The sequence below is a fragment of the Cygnus atratus genome, chromosome 5 (assembly GCF_013377495.2).
Source record: "Cygnus atratus isolate AKBS03 ecotype Queensland, Australia chromosome 5, CAtr_DNAZoo_HiC_assembly, whole genome shotgun sequence".
In the NCBI taxonomy this organism is placed as follows: domain Eukaryota; kingdom Metazoa; phylum Chordata; class Aves; order Anseriformes; family Anatidae; genus Cygnus; species Cygnus atratus.
In genome coordinates, this window is record NC_066366.1 from 726,695 (window position 1) to 744,278 (window position 17,584).

The 17,584-nt window shown below is 38.9% G+C and overlaps 1 protein-coding gene across 1 annotated transcript in view; it reads right to left on the reverse strand.

Moving 5' to 3' along the window:
- MICAL2 (microtubule associated monooxygenase, calponin and LIM domain containing 2) overlaps positions 1-17,584 on the reverse strand; it is a 124,699-nt gene that overhangs the window by 61,194 nt on the left and 45,921 nt on the right. Inside the window, 13 exon segments of the mRNA XM_050710802.1 lie at positions 112-243; positions 860-961; positions 4,197-4,346; positions 4,928-4,999; positions 9,065-9,177; positions 9,577-9,776; positions 11,967-12,114; positions 12,207-12,297; positions 12,527-12,653; positions 13,857-13,972; positions 14,769-15,026; positions 16,655-16,693; positions 16,695-16,756. Coding sequence (XP_050566759.1) covers positions 112-243; positions 860-961; positions 4,197-4,346; positions 4,928-4,999; positions 9,065-9,177; positions 9,577-9,776; positions 11,967-12,114; positions 12,207-12,297; positions 12,527-12,653; positions 13,857-13,972; positions 14,769-15,026; positions 16,655-16,693; positions 16,695-16,756 — 1,610 coding nt within the window.

Here is a 17,584-nt window from a genome sequence, read left to right on the forward strand (position 1 = left end):
AAATTATCCAATAGATCCACCGTGCAAAGGCAGCACCTTCCATACAAGCTATTTCTCAAGCAACTTTAGCACAAGTTTGGATTTTACAGGAAAAATCTGTTAATAGAGTACCTGTCTAGAAGGAAGCGCAGGGGAAGTTGAACCTACAGATGACGGAGGACAGCCAGCAGCTGAATCATGAGGTAGAAGGCAAGAGGGAGTTGGGGGCTGAGAATGGGATAAGCCTTTAGTAGGTAGCTTACTCTGTGTAGAGCAGAAACAGAGGAGAGTTATCCAACAGAGAGTGACATTAGCACAGGTTAAGAGAGTAATTTCACAGTCATGCACCAAAAAAAAAAAAAATAGATAATGACTATGATTTTCCACCGTTCTTTACTTCTTCATAGTGAGGAGCCATGGAAATCATCGTGGCAAAACCTTCACATCAAATAGTATTACTGTACTCAATTTTCTTGCAAAATTGATTGCAGCGGGCACCAAGGTAACACAGCACTGGGAGAAAGCATAACAAAACTCTAAATGCCAAATTTTGCTGACTGAGAGCTACTGCTTACCAGTTCCTTAGAAACTACAAGCTACCTGTGTACACTTAATGCAACACGCAGTGTATTTTAAGACATTTCCCTTATACAAAAGTACTCTGACTAGTTTTATGATTTAGATTATGTTTTACCTCAATTAAATTATGCAATAATATTTAAAGCTTTTCAGCAGTTTCAATAGAATCCAAATGACTCTTCAGATCTACCCAGGATGAAAAGAAAATTAAAAACAAAACCATGGCAATCTTTTTCCCCCATGAATTCTCAGATATGTCTTCTAACTCAGCAATTCTGCAGGTGCAAAACCTAATATTCACCTTTGGAAACTCCATGTATCCAAACATTGAGGCAAGATGTGCTGCCTTCTCTTTAATGTTCTTTTTATGGAATTCTCTATTTGCTATGGTCTGAGCTCTTTTCTGCAGTAAGAGCCAGGAAAGAAAAGCCAAGGAGAGGAAAGCCAAGGAGAAGGAGAAAGCGAATGAGAAAGCAAAGAGAGAGAGAGAGAGAGAGAGAGAGAGAGATTTCAGTCAATGTTATACATCTCATCAGAATACAGCAAGTATGCAAGAAGTGTTTTTATTGTCTTAATATAACCTAAAATCAACAGAGAAAATGCCAGCATATCCAGGGAAAATACAGTATACAGATTAATATATGTGGTTAAGAGAGAGAAAGGAAAAGAATTTGCTTGTCACCTGCTTCATTTTTTCCTCCAGGTTCTGAAGACGCTTAAGCACTCCAGAGAGTACAAATGCAGCGGAACAGGCAGATGCAAGATTTTCAGAGGTTTCTGACAGACTGGGCTGGGTATCTGTTTTTTCTACAGTCTTTGGTCTCCTGGCCATATGATCAGAACCATTTAAAGACTGTTTGGGTTCCCTGACCTCGTGTTCAGTTCTAGCTACCACCTGAAACTGGGAAACACTTGAAGTGAGAAAAAAATCTGCTTTCTGCACTACCATGCAATATATTCAGCTTTTAAGGATGTTTCCAAAAGCGCAGCACAGTCATGCACGGAACAAGAAATGAAATGTTCTCCTGGATCTCGCAGCACTCTCTCCACACTATCTACTGCAAGTGTACTACTCATGTCCATGCACTGAAATACATTGGTGCTACATAACTTACGAAGGTCTTCACGTCCTTCTTGAGTTTTGCCTCAGTTTTTAATGAATAACCCCAGACAGCATTAGTGGAGAAGAACGTGACAATGTCTCATTCTAGGGTTTTGTTTGTTTTTATAGCAAACTTCTGTTTTAGCATCACATCTACCTGAAACTAGTCAAATTGTAAAAATACCAACAGTAGTCCCTGGCATAATCCTTGATCTAGTGTGGCATGAGTTGAGATATAATGCTTTTCAGATTTGAAGCACTTTCTGAGGAGCTCAGAATGGGTCTCTGAATTTCTATCTTTATACGAAATAGTTTTTGAAGTAAATAAAACAGCCGGACCAGTTCAGCTTTGTTAAATTCAGTCTTAAAAACGACCTTCCAGTTGTTTTTTTCATGACAGTTTTCTACTTCATCCCATTGGTCCAATTCAAATCAATACAAACTTTCCAAAATCTTCAGAATTAAAATTAAGAAAAACTAATTCCAATCAACTTGCAGTGTGCTCTTGACGTTACAGAACAGCACATCTGCCTTTAAAATAATAATTCTCAAACAGTTCATGAATATGCAGTTTTCATCAAGCTGACCTGGAGATTTCCACATGCAATACAGATGCAAGAGTAGTCTGCGGCAAAATGAGAAGACCACTACAGAATATTTACTGCAATTGAAAATTTTAATTTAAAGTGATTATCAACATTATTTGATACAAGATTGCTTGCTTTAGAAATGCTAAGAGAAAATTTAAACCAAGTACTCCAAAATTTTGTCCCAAGTATATGATGCTGCACAATGAAGTAGAAAACCTGGGCATTAATACGAGATTTTTCAATGCTCAAGCCTTTAGCTTAGACATTTTGCCAGTCTTCTCACAGTGGAAAACTCCCTTTGCCTTATCATTCATTACAACAGCAAAAAGCATCAAGTACATGCACAGAAAATTGTTAGCTATTGCTGTACTTCTCCTGCATGCTAAACACAATTTGGATACTAGATGTGATAACATGGAGATCAACACCTCTAGGTTTTTATGGTTCTTTCCATACAGCTACTGATTCTTGCAAATATTTTTCTCACCTGGTTAAGCAGGTATAAACCAATGTTAAGCTTTAATGCGATTTTCACAATTCTCAGCTAAATGTATCTGTTAACTCTGCAGATTATATTCAATTATCATTTTATAGATTCTGTAGTTACACAATAACATCGATTTCCCAGCAGTAAGAGGAATGATATGATTGTGAGGTGTTATCTACATGAGTTCCTACCTGCCTTTTTGGTTGAGGTAGAAGAAGATTTGGATCCTTAGGTTTAGCAAAGCGAGGATTAACAGGAGAGTCAGAAGAGACCAGGGCTGGTCTATCTATTTGCTCCTTGTAAAGCATTTTTAAATTATGAAGACAGAGTGGGAAAAAAAGAAAGACAGTAAATAGAATTCTAAGATCTTCTGAGGCAGAAAGAAATAAAAGTTGCTTTTAAAGAAACAGTATTATAGAGCTTAATCAACATGCTTTGCAGATTTTTGTCCCCTACTCATTTTATCAACTCTTTTAACATCAAAGATGTACCTAAAATTCAAAAAAATTCAGTGTTCATAGAGAGGCTATGATCAGAAGGTAATAATGCGACAAGGTTTCCTTGAACATAGACAAGCAAAGTTCTGCTCAGTTATGACACGCAGAAACCTCAGATCACAGACAAGTAGCTGGAAAGAGTGCAAACAGCAACGGTTCCTAGACTGGGAAAGTCACTTGACATCTATAAAGCCTACACTTTTTGAGGACTTGAGTATGTAAACAAACAAATGCATACAAGCACAAAGAATTAAGAAAGCCACCAACCTTGACAAAACTTTGACACCTTGCATATCCTTCCTTCAGATCTTTCAGATGACAGATCTGAATTTGTTTGACTTACTAAGCCACCCCATTGGCTAAAGTGTGATTTGGGGATTATCACTGTTACCATGACAGCACAGGATTATTTTAAAACAGCGCCAGCATTAACAACAAACTATGAAAGTGCTGTGAAATGTTCAGACATATTCTACTATGCCTTCCTTAGGAATGAAAATAAAAGCTGGACATATCTTCAAAAAGATTAGGTTCCCTTCCTATGCTTTCTTTAAATGTTCCACAAAGAAAGAGTCCGCAGGGTATTTAGTTACCTTTACTCACAAAGTACAGGAAAAAAAAAAGTTATTCTGCAATACCACATACAGCCAGACTCCTACACAAAGGAGAAATCCTACAGACTGGTTTACAAGAGATTTTCAGTCTCTGCAATTCCACACAATATTAATATGCACTATAATATAGCATATTGAAATGCAATGATCTATATATTATTTAGTTATATTTGTTCCCACAAAATTAAGAGGAATACCCTTTAATTTGCATAAAGAATTAAAAACAAGGAAAGAAAACCCTATCCAAACATCGAACAGATCCACTTTTTTCCCCCTGAGATCTGCATCACGTTCACAAGGAGAGACTACTGTTTAATTTCAGAAATGACATGTTCATCTATCACCCACCTGCCTCCGAAAAATTGTATTTGGAGCGTTTTCTTCAAACTTGGCCAACAGCTGAGTTGCCATTGATTTAACTTTATTCTGGTTCACTCCTTCTTTGCTATCATTCTGTTCTTTCCCAGCACTTGTCGCTTGGCTTGAAAAGCCTGAAGCCTGCAAGAAAACAACAGGCTATGGTTTTCCTCAAGTTTACCTATGAGGCTCGTAAAGAGAGAAAGTGACATCCTTACAAGCCAATGATGAGAGGAAATATAGTCCATAGCATATTAAAAATGACACTGCTTAGCATGCAAAATTCACTGAAAAATTATTTTCTTTGGTCCCAGAGCACAGTAAAAAGGGAACATGCATCAGTACTAGGGATGACAAAGCAGAGTCAAAAAGGTAACTAAATCAGAGAGAGTGGACAGAAAATACAAGCTCTTCAAACAGAAATTGTTCAAATAACTGAGTTGGGAGGAATAAAACAAAGAAACACACCTATACCTTAAACATTCTTGGGTCAGAAGAAAAACTGGTGTGATTTACATAATGCTCTTATCTCTGCCAAATTATTTCAGTATGTTTAGCTTGTTTTCCACACACAGAACAGAGCATTCAAAGTTTGAAGGTGACAGGCTTTTTGTTCCTACCAAGCACAAAAGGCCAAGTCCCAGCCCCCCAACTTCCGCTGCCTCCTCAGCTCTGGTGCTTATCAAAGAACCGGGTACGTGTCGACACTGCTCAGCACTAACCTCCTCAAAGACACCAAAAAGACCTTTTCGACGTCTTTTGTTAGTCTCATTTTCTTCTGTTTTCCCTTCAACCTGAAACAGTAAAGCAAAACTAAGTATATGCATTACTATAACAGCTACCAAATTTATTCAATCTGTTCTTCCCCAGGCATTAGATCCACAACCAGGTAAGTGTGGTCTTGTGGTCTGGCCTCTGTTAAATACCATGACTATGGGTGAGCAGTGCCAGTGCACCCCTCGTTAGGCCCCCCCAGCTCAGCAGGATTGCTCCTTGCACAAGAAGCCCTGCTGGCAGTAGTCATGTACGTAACAGCAGCCCTAACTGGGAGCTCCTACTGGGCTCTGCTGGGGAAAAACCTACACTTTGTTCAACAGAGGACCTGCAAGCCTTGTGTTTGCCTATTCCTCCTTAAGTACTGATGACTTCGTAATTCATAAAGCATTAGCACACTCTTGAAGAAAAAGGCATCTGAGCATCAGTTATTCTGTGAATTTTAATCTACACTACATTGGTTTCCAGATAAATATGACAATCCAAGAAAACTCACTCTTCCACTATAGCTCTGCATCTCTTTCAACTCAGATATCTGCATGCAGACCACATTTTCATAGTGCAAACATGTCCCTTTTTTTGGAGCAATTGTTGTCTGCCTCAAACGTCCATCTCCCTTGCAGGGTTCCCCTTCCCAACTCTGGTTTTACACAGTAGTACTTAAGCAAGCAACCAGCCTATTTTGTGCTCAAGCTATGCATGTATGCCGTCATTTTACTGGAAATTACACAAACAAACAATATTTCACACTCAGTTTGCATGAACTCGCAAAATAGTCAATACTTAAAAATTTGTGTCTTTTCTTATTAAATTCAGTCTTTAAGAGATGGCACAATTTATGTAGTTATGACATGGGGGCTTTTTGTCTTGTAAATGTCATGTTAGTTTATATTTTATGAACAATAAACCACATTCCACTTATTTGCATTTGCCCACACTGCAACTCAATGACTGCTCAACTAATTAAAACAACAACAAAAAAGGAATAAGGAGACAAAGATCAAAGAATACAGGCTTTCTTTTTACATATACACTGTTTATAATAAATAATTATGCAGTGAATAGAAGTAATCTCAAACATCTTCTGGGCACATACCGAAAGAATCAGAGGACAATATTTTGATTACTTCACATGCTTTGGTACACTGTCTTTCAAGCACCACCTCTCAGTAATCCAGTTTTACACTACCTATAATCATTAGTCTACCAAGAAAAAGTGAACAGCATAACAGCACAATGTATTCTGCATAATAATCTGTACCACATAAAAGCAGAATTTGTCTAAGTGAATGAAGTAAACAAGATGTTGCCTTTCAGAAGCAACATAAAGGACTTTTATTAACTTATTTACAAAGTGAAAAACAAAGCAATTTAATTGCCTAGCAAAACTCCAAGAAAGAGGATTGTGCCCTTTGTTGTGCAAACAGCTCGATTCATTTCTTAGTCTGGAGCACAGGAAATCTCAGTTCCTTGCAAACTCTGCTGACACTGGTAGGAAAATGGAAAACATTACCGAGACCTGCAGAGGCTGCCAGGGCAGCTACTGCCACACCAGCTCCAGCCTCCACTTCCTGGTCTCTCACCAGTCACACCCAGATAAGGATCCCCTGTCTAGCCAGATAAAAGAACAAACTGGATGGTGCAAAGAGTTCAGGAAGCGGCACACGACACTACGTTACCCCAGGTGGGTTTGGACTTTCTGTGATACACAAGTGCTCTCCTACTGTCCTACCTGGATAGTGCTCAACACCACTCTGTGCAGGGCAAAGAACCACAGCAGTGAAGCCACAGCCACAATTTAACTCAAGCAGTTGCTTTCCAAGGAGCCTCATTTCCCAGATAGTTTCTGACGGTTATGGCCTTTGCAAATCTCTGTCCCAACTTGATCAGTGTACTTCTTGCCAAGCTTCACATCCCGCCCATGACAAGGCTGCAAAGCCTCATATAAAGTAAGCGGCCTTGATAGTCTCACTCCCCAAGCTGATTTGCAAAATATTGCTTCCCTTTCTCCTTTCAAACAAGCCCCTGTGGTGTGAAACCAAAGCGGCCCATCAGGAAAATTACCTCATGCTTTCATGTAGTGCCAACAACTACACCTCCTGTTATGAGACAAGGCATATTTCATGACAGGAGGTTAGTCGGAGGGCTGTATGCCTTAGTAATGGAAAGCTTTCCCCACTACCAAAAGTCTATTTACTTCTGCAAATAACTCAGAGAAAAATAATAATATTGTGGTCATGAAAAAAAAGTTTTTCTTCTAAAGAAGTCACCCACAAGAAAAGGCAATGTTTATTTTGCCTATTTAGTTTCTGACTGCTTGGTTAGCTGGGAAATGTGTCACTTTGTTTTGTGTGTATGTAGGTGGCAGGGAAAAGTTATTTCTTCACAAGGATATATGAGGTTACTGGGCAGCTGACTGTCCATTGGTTTTGAAAGTATGTTTGGGGATGGAAAAAATTTGAGATGTAAGTTAACTCTAGGAAATATCTGGAAATTCTCAAGTAGTTTTTCAGACAATTGAGAAGAACAAAAAAAAAATCAATCCACATTTCTACTGCAACTGAAAAGGTAAGATAGCAACAAATTTAAAAAGCAACATATTAAAAACATTGAGACATGTAGTACATACATTTACACCTGTAAGGACACCAAACACAAAAACAAGTAGGAAAAGTGTACTTTTGCAGGCAAAAATTAAGAGTATTTGCACTGGCAAATACTGAATGAAGGAAACAAAGATAAAAAACAACAACAAAAAAAAACAACACAACAACTAACTTAATTTCTACATATCCCAGGAAACTCGAAACCTGGAACAGTTTTGCATTAAGCTGTATTTCAGAAAACACAAGTTAAATTCATTCTGGTGGAGGAGTATGGGCTGCTGTCTAACTCGTGTTGGTTAATCTGCATCAGTTGGATTAGAGCAGTCTCAGAGAGACACTGCTGCCTCAGAGCCAAGTTTTGCAGACACTCCCCATTTAAAATGGAGTTAAAATGAACGTAGGTTTGGCTGTGAAAGCAAAGCCCCTCCTTAAGGTCTCCCTTCAGCAGAGGCCCAAGTTAATGAATAGACAGAGGGTGAAAGTTTATTACTGAATAATTTCATTACGGTAACTTTTAAATTAAATCATACAAAACTTTTGAAGTTATAATCCATTCAGAAATACAAAAACAATACTCCCACTGCACACAATCCTATGTCAAAGTATTAATTCCAGTCTCCATACCCCTTCAAAGCCCTGTAATCTTTAATTGCAACATGTACAGGCATGGATGCGTTTCATACAGGGACATAAACAGGGCATGTCAATAAGTTTTCATTAATATGTGACAGGGAGAGAAAAGTATATGGGTATGTATGAATAGATCATTATCTCAGTCATGTTAGTCAGTCTTGCCCACTGTTTGTCACCCTTGCAGGCTTTATATTTATATATCTAGAAGGGTTTGAAGGGCTCTCAATAGCCATACCCAGGGAAATTGCAGACTTTCTTTCAAAACAACAACCAAAAAAAACCACCCACACAAAAAAATATAAACTTAGCATCTAGCATTACACAAAACCTCCTAAAATGCCTTTTGAAAAAATTCCAGAAAGAAAATACAAGAGACAATACAGGTAAGAGAGCCAAGATCTCCAACATTTTAAGTTGGAAACCGCAATTTATAAACACACCAAATAGAACATCCTCCTCCCCTTCCCTTTATCTTCGCTGAAGAAGATTGACATGGAGAATTAATACAATTTCTCCCCAAGTACACACAAATTCTCACTGAGATTAAGAAACTTGCATTTACAGAGAATGCTTAGCTGTGTTTATTACTAATGCTTCAGCAATTTGACACTGACAATAATTCAGTTTTATCATTACAAACACCATAAGGACTGAGTATTTGCATGTGTGTTATTTTAGTTTACTCTGGAATCTTATTTTACTTTTTTTAATGTGAGCACAAAATATCCTTCTACAGGTCTTTTAATACTAGGATATATAAAACCCCCTTGTTTCTGAACCTGAAAGTTTATTTTCATCTCTTTAAAAGAGAAAAAGATACAGGGCAAGCCTTTCTTCACAGCTTACCTTCGGTACTCGTTTTCTTGGTAAAGTTAAATTGATGTAATTATTAAAGATGAAGTTTGATGATTTTGCTGAAGAAAGATCATTATTTTCTCCATTTCGCTTGTCCCCAGCATCTGTTCAGAAAAAAAAAATCATACAAGGTATGGGGTGACTTTTTAAAAGAGGAGGAGAAACACCAAGGAATGGACATGACTTAGGCTGTCATCCTTACAAGAGGATGACCTGATACATTAACTTAATGATTTCAAGCAACAGTTATCCAACTGCTTCTGTTCTCTGAAACCACCAACGGCCTCCAAAACCCTGGTCTCCCATCAAGTTTTTCCCCTCTTTCCTTTTCTAGGGGCAAGGTAACTATTACAGACACGTTCACGTGCCAGAATCACTCAGCTGGGAAGGGGCTCTTGGCTCAGAAGCAGTGCCTGTGAGCAGCCTCTATGAAGTGCTCCCATTCCCCATACCTGGGAGACCCCATACCTGGGAGAACTCGGAGCCGTCTGGATTCAGCTTACCTACTGCCTGCAGAGGTGTGCCCCTGAACAGCTCGTAAAACTTGGAGAGGTACATGACCATACTGAGCTTGTCGGGCTCCCCGGCTGATCCCACCTCCTTCCCTGTAGTCACAGGGGGGATCCCAAATTCCCGCTCAGCAACATCAAATGCCAGTTGGTTGTTTTTGACAATGTCTTCTTCATTCAGAGCATCAAAATCTCTGTAGGGAAAACACACCGTCATCAGTGGCCGTTTGCTGCCTGCTGACCTTAGAAACACACAGCACTTCCTTGCGTGTTAGAGGGGTGCAGGAAAGCACCACGAGAGAGGGCATGTGCGTTTCACCAGGTCAAAGCTACAGAGTCTAAAAGTAAGAGCATCAATATGAGTTTTCTTATGAAAAAGCCTAGCTTTGCCAGAAGTGTCATTTAAAAGCTATTTCACAGGACAGGATTTTGACGTAGTCTCAGAAAAAAGGATTCCCTTATTTATGAAAAACACAATTCCTCCTCTGAAGTGCTAATAAACCTCTTTACTCTCCAAATACAGCTGTGCTACTACAAATTTCACCTGTTAGCAATTGGTTCTTCAGTTTTTATTAGTTCTATAAAGCACCAAAAGCCACGAGTAGTAAATTTACACTAGCATTTTAGAAAACAAACGTGATATACGTGTGTGCATGCACACACACGCAGGCACTACATTTCTTTTTAAGGCGTTACACACACAGTTTGAATGAGGAGCTCCTGTCTACGTCAACCAGATTTATTAGTGCACTAAATAAGTATCACACATCTGGAACTGCATTACCCATTCTCTAATCCATTTTCTACGGGACTTATTTTAAGACTCCAATCCCTTGAATGGCTTCCAAAATTCATGATTAAAATGAACACGTGAATAAAGTACAAAGCTCCATGCAGGGTAGTTTCTCTCTCCTCATAAGGAGTGTGAGCTTTTGAACCCCCCAAAGAATCTCTCTCTTCCCACCACCCCTCAGGCCTGCTTCTGGAGCCAGGGGGTGCAGGCAGCCCTCTGCCCCAGCGCTGCCTCCTGCTGGGCTTGCCTGGCTCTCATCTGGCCATGTCCTTCAGCAGTCCTGTTTAACACAAAAAGCCAATGAGACCAAACACAATGTTAATAAAACAGCAGGATGTCTGTTAGCTCAGGAAGATAAATCTATCAGCTTTCTAGAGAGCAGTGTTTAAGAGGCATACTTTCCACACACAAAGATCAATTTGCTTTCTACACTCTGTCTTCTGTGGCAACAAAACTATTCGTAACCCTCATTTTTTAAAAATAACCTGAGGAAAAAAAAATAAAAAAAAACAACCAAGAAAATTTTCTTACAAGGCTAGCATGTCCGCACGTCCTCAGGCAAAGCTATACAAAGAAGTACCCTGGGCATCATTCCTTTTTTTTTTTTTTTTTTCCATCCCACACACTATCACACCTCATAAAAAAGTTCAATAATTTCTTTCATTTATCCACTGTAAAGGGAGGCTGACAATAATTCATCCACAAGTCCTAAATCTGTGGGTGACTAACCCATATAGGAAGGCAAGAAAATGCATCCAGTGCATTTTGGAGACCCAGGACAGGACAGAAGAGTGGCCTCGCTATAGATATCATCAAGCAGGCCCAGTAACCCACTGCCAGCAATGGCCATTCCTGCCATCTGTTACACACCAAACCTCCTGTATCTAACTGAAAAACCTTGTAAAATATTCATATATAAGAAGTCAGGCCTTGTACAGTGAGGACCCCTGAATCACAGTATAAGGGCAGATGCTGGCACAGGTTCAATCCCTAAAGCAGTTAATTTTCAAGGGCCGTCCCTTGTTGCACAGCACTCTTCTGGACAGAGCTGTGCAAAGCTGCCATTTCCCACGGCACCTCTGCGGCCCAAGGTTTGTCTACACTACTATTGTCGCAACCACTACAGCTCGTCGAGGACAACTCATTTAAGACTCATCCAGGTATTTTTGGAACTCATGACAGTGCCATTATGGCTGTGGTTTTAAGCATACCCTAAAAAACAGTCTTCAGGGACCTAGGAATACAATTCTCACATTCTGCAAGCATTGCAATTTTTGTTTTAAATAGCCATGTGACTCCCACAAACATGATCAAAAGTCATAAGGTTCAAAGCCTTCCTGGTTTTTTAAAAGCCTATATATTTTGTTTTAAATGGCATGCAAGGACATGCACAGAAAAAAAAAAGGCAAAACAAAACCAACCCCATTTTCCTGTCCCCCCAAGGCCAGTCATGGTGTGCATTCCCTTGCAAAAAAAACAAGCAACTGAAGGAAACTGTAGACTGTCATTGTTATTCTGGCTGTTCTTACACTATACTTCGTTGAATACTTAATATACACTACACTTAACAAAATCTACAGGTGCCACTTACATGAGGTCAGGTCTGAAGCGATGGATAATTGCACACAGTGCAAGGCCACTTTTCCAGGAGGTAGTCAGGTCTGTGACGCTAACATTACGGTACCCTTCTGTCTGTTTCTGACACCAGGTCAACAGCTTGTTAGGCCGAATATCCGACTCTGCAGTTAGTCGAGATCAAACATTTCAATCAGTTTTTTTATGTTCAGAAAACTCCAAATATTAAGCCACACAAACACGAGATGTCACATACCATGTCTTGAGAGATTCACAGATCTTCTAATGGAGCTTACTCTTTCAAGAGGACATTGCTGTAACTCATTGGTAACAAATAACTGTCTCACCTACAAATAAAAGTGATTTGTAACACAACATCAGAATTGCTTGGAGGAAAAAAAAAGATAATTTCTTTCTAGGTTAACTTTATCAACAGATGGATCTGAACTAAGGAATCTCCTGAAGATCTTGTTTATGCACTACTTGTGGCTGTATATGTCCTGGGAAAAACAAAAACAAAAACAAACAAAAGAACAGGCATCTGTGATTTTACAAACAAGCCTTTTAAGCACTGACCTGGTGAGGTCGAACACAGCTTGAGTTCAAGTTCGGGTATCTTGTTCCTGGGTCAATGGTATACTGGTCAAAGTTCTTGTTAATATTTTCAGGTGTAGTCTGAGGCAAGAGTCGATAAATGCTTTCTCTTATAAAGAAAAAAAGATGCAAAAGATAGTGATTATAACATATTTATTATTTTATGAGTATCTTATTTTTTTGCAGTTACCTGAACCTTTATTTTGATTCTGCCAGGACAAGTGTCATGTAATACACTTATAATGCATCCACACCATTTCTTATCCCTGCTCAGCAAGAGAAGGATGCCAGACAGAAAAAGGACAACAAAAAGACAGACTTAGAACTTATACCCATATTTTCCTGAGGCAGGAAGAGAGCAAGAAGAAGAGAAAGAAGAAAAATTTAAAAGGAGGTTACATCATACAGTCATCTGCTTTTGCTTTAACCTCCACCCAAGGAGTAACTTCTTTACCACATAACAGCACTAAATCCCATCATTCTACAATTCCTATAACCACCACAGCCTTTTCTATTATGCTGTTCAATTTTCCATTTGGGACTATGCCGTGTTTGAGTCATCCCACAGGCTTCTATCTTAAAACTCCTCAAAGAACTGTACTTAGTAATGCTCCTACTTGCATTACCACAACCATGACTATTTCTACTGCGTATCTGCCCCTAAAACAGCAGTGCAGCTGCTGTAAGGACCCAAGTCAGCAACTTCAACCACTGACCATGGCCACACCAGGATTACTGGTGTAGTTAACAACAGGATTTTGCTCTGTTCAAAAAGACATTACACAGAGAAGCTTATGATTTGGCATTAAAGCAATTCATCTTTGCCACATATTTATCAATCAAAATAAAGAGGCTGCCAATTGCTAAAATGTAAAGTTAAAATGACAGATACCATTTATGAAGGTCATTGGTTTTAAAGTATTTGTTTATACATGTTTCTGGAAAAAACATTTTTTTCTAATTAAAAATACAGGTGCTGAGATGGTTGACGGATTAGTGCTTGACAAATAGCTTGATTTTTTCCATTCAAGTATTATACTTGATTCTAGTCATTCACAATTTAAATTAGTGATTTAGGCCCACATCACACACGTTGCTCAATCTGTATCAGTGTTCAGGAGCTTACAAAACAACAGCCTAGAGCCATTGTAAATTGTTAGTAACCTAAAAGAAAAGGTAATTTCAATCCTATACCATTGCAGGGAAGCAAAATATTTCTCCTATTGGCATTTCATCTTCCACTGCCTTCTATCAACACTACAGCTCCTTAAAATGCTTTGAAAGCAACAGAGAAGACAAAAGCAGTACTCACCGTTCAGCAAGGATTTCTAACGGGGGTTTTCCTTGAGCCCAGCTCCGCACCATCCATACGGTATCAAAAGCAGCTAAGAAGCCTCTTGCACAGCCAGTACCCATTGGCCAGAAGGGCTGTAAGAAGCATTTACATTTTAGTTCCTTGTATTTCTTGACGTCTTATTGCAAAAGTAACTTGCCATGTGAATTTGGAGCCTAGGGTTTCATACTGTCTTAGAAAAGCAGCCCAGAAGGAGTTAAAATAAAATCTAACCAACTCTTTTAGTTTTTAGAGGTTTCTCTCCTCCATGTCTTGTTTAAGAAAATACTTTAAAAAATATGCTATATTTAAAAACAAATTTCTTAACTTGATAAGGTAAAGGCTGGGGAAAAAAAAAAGACTGAATAATCAAAAATCAGTTAAGCTAAAAAAAGGGGGGGGGGAAGGAAGGGAGAATACCTTTCTTTTCATCTCCTAATTTTGATTTTAACTGATCTTTTCAAACACTTCAGGCTGTCACCATGAGTAAAAGAAATATATATACATTAGCTGTAACATACACTTTTCACTTCAGAAAGAGAACGTATTGAGGCAAAAAGACTGCAGTAAAATTTGGATTAAGTTTTTCCCTCTTATTGAAGTCAGGAGAGTTATGCCATGCACCCAAGCTGAGGACACACAGCTCATAGTTTTCAGACAGAAATAAAACTTGGATAAAGCAAAAAAATCTCAGCCAGAGACTGCCAGCCAAACATTAGTTATGACATGAACTACGGCAAAGAGAAGAGAGAAAATCCTATTCCAAAGAAGGTAGCATTGTTTCAGAACATGTAAGAGAAAATAAAGTTTATTTTGCAAGACAGACAGAATGGCTAGATTTTAAAAACAGACAAAGAAAAAACACTATTTGGAAGATATCCCTAAATATACCTCAAGTAAACTATCTCCAACAAGTGCCACCAGGAGCTGATGTCTGTGCCTCTCTCTCACCAGTGCAGCATTCTCAGATGCGTACATAGAGGTAAAATCAAACATTGCTACGTCTGGTTGCCCATAGTGATTAATTGCAAAATCCAAGGATGGCAGCTGGTAGTTGGTTGCAAAGTCAGCAGCTTCTCGGGCATAGGACAGCAAATTGCTCTGGTTCACATTTTCTCCACAGAGGAGCAATTCAGTATCAATATAGTCCTGCAAAACAGAGGCATGCTGAATTAGATACTCCAACTATCCTCTCTGAATTGCAGCATCGAAGTCTCGTAGCATCAGAGTGGCAACTCTACATCTCCTGGTATAGAGAACCAAGGAAAATTTGTTATCATCTCTGAGAAGTTAGTACACAAACACAGGTTATTGTACTACCCCTAACAGGAACTCTCTATGCCAATACTGAAAAGCACCTTTATTTACAATAAAAGACGATAGAACCTCCCAGCTCCTCGACTACGAGTTATTTTCATAACTTCTGTGCTATCAAAAGATGTTATCACCATCACCACAGTGCTTTTTCCTATGTGTGTGCACCCCACATATGAAATCACATGGGAGCAGAAATACCTACATACTGATGTAATAACATGTTGGTCTGAGCCTGAAGGCTTGACTTAATATTTCAGTAACACCAAATTTTAACATGGACTATGCAAATTTTTCTGCTCTTCTGTTTGGGGCTGTTGGTTTTTGTTTTGTTTTGTTTTTTTTCCAGACAGTGTGGTAAAGGACCCTGCCTTTACAGGTCATTCTACTTAAAGCCAACAATTATTAATAAGGCAGTTTCTATTTACAGCTTAATTGTGGATGAGACCCTAATCACAGGGATGATGCCACAGAACTGCTATTACCCCAGCTGTCTTTAGGCAGATTGTTTTCTTCACTCAGACATGAGTGGCTCAGGGAAACAACTTGCAAGGCCACTGCCCTTCCTCCCCAAACTCCTCACAGCTCTCATGATGCTGTGCCTACCTACAGGCACCAGCCCCTCAACCCCAGAGGCCACCCTACTGCTCTTCCATCACCTCTGGGGTGGCCGTCCTTCACCTCTCCCAGCCTGGCTGCTCTATCCTGGAAGCTGGCATCCTCCAAAAATACTGAAAATTGTGGCACCGAGTTAAGTGGTCCCATCAGAAAGAAACCTTTTGATAGCTCCCTACAAACACTTCCTCTGGGAAATTATACTTGACTGTTTTGGCAACATCTTACTTTGCAAGAAAAATTGACTACTACTACATTTCCTGGAAGAGAAATTTAAAACAGTGCCAAAACGCTTTCTAGAAACAAAAGAGAACAACCTCCCCATCTTAGAGAAGGGAAAAAAAATAAAAGGAAAAAAAATGCTTTTCAAAAGGCCTCAGAAATTCCCAAGTACTTTTGAAAGTTCAGAACATTATATTTATGGACTCTATGATGTTTCATCAACTTTGGAGAATTGGCATTTTAGCCTTGTGTGGATCTTAACACTTCCTTGTTTGCCTCATGAAAACTGGACACAGCTGTGCTAGGTTAACCTTTAAATAAATGAGTTTTTTATTTTCTGGTGTGATGACCACACCATGCATTTCCAAGATCCCATTTCAGTCCGTTTCAGAACTGACAAATTTAGGAAGTATCACTTTCAGTTCTCTACAGAAACTTTGTGCTGCCTGAGGGGAAAAAAAAAAATGTCACTCAACGGAGTAAGATCTAAGTGATCTGAGCTTTAATTAAGTGGCCTAGTAAGTCTATAAACACATTCTACAACACGCAGCAACATTTATGCAGATGTTCACACTTAGTCTGTGCCAAGTAACTAAAGTGAGGTTTTACCCAGGATTTTTACGTACGTTAATAATCACTCCTTTGTCCAGAAGACTCTGTTTTTTTTGCTGTCATCACAAAATAATGAGTGCTATCTTTGTAGTAAACAATATTCTCTAGGTCAATTCCTGAAAGATAACACATTTGTTATGAAGTACAATGCATTTTCTGTGACATTTACTAACAATGTGACCGATGCCCACAAATTCCTTCTTGGGATACATTCATTTTCCCAAGGATATTGGTCTTAACCCCCAAGGAGTTTATCCCCACATAATTTAAAGGTATTTGGCATCCTACTAAGAAATAGTTAACTGCAGCCTTACTAATCTTCTGAGGTAGAAAAGGAGAGTAAAGGAAACAACATGCTTTGTAGGTTGCTAGAGCTTTGGCATTGGCTCTAACCAGGAGTTTGAGTGTCAGTTATAACAACAAAACTAACAAATCAGTTGTAAATCAAGAATGGAGTTGCTTGTACTGCCAGTAGGTACATCTGTTCTGAAACCCCTTTTCATACAGGTATATTTCACAGTTTATATTTTAAGTATCTATGGCAGACTCCCATCTAGTTCTTTCCAGTTTATCAGATTTACACATCAAAAAGCAAGAACAAACTCCTCCCAGACGGGCAAAGCCCTTTTCACAGGGTTTAAGCTGTTCAGTATGTGAACAGATACAAACAAAACAAACTATGTCTTAAGGGAAAACTGTGGTCACTGAAAATGCTCTTCTAAATTTGGACATCGCTGACATTTTTACAGTTGAGAAGAATTTAAACATTATAACAAGCTATGATGTGGCAATACCCAAGCTAAAAAAATGCTACTGTACCATAAATGGACACCTCCCTTGGCAGCATTCTGACATCATTAGCATTTTATTACTCGCTTTTAAATAAAAGATATCCAAATTAATGTTAATAGGAATGGGAGGGTGGGCCTGCAGATAAAGACTTC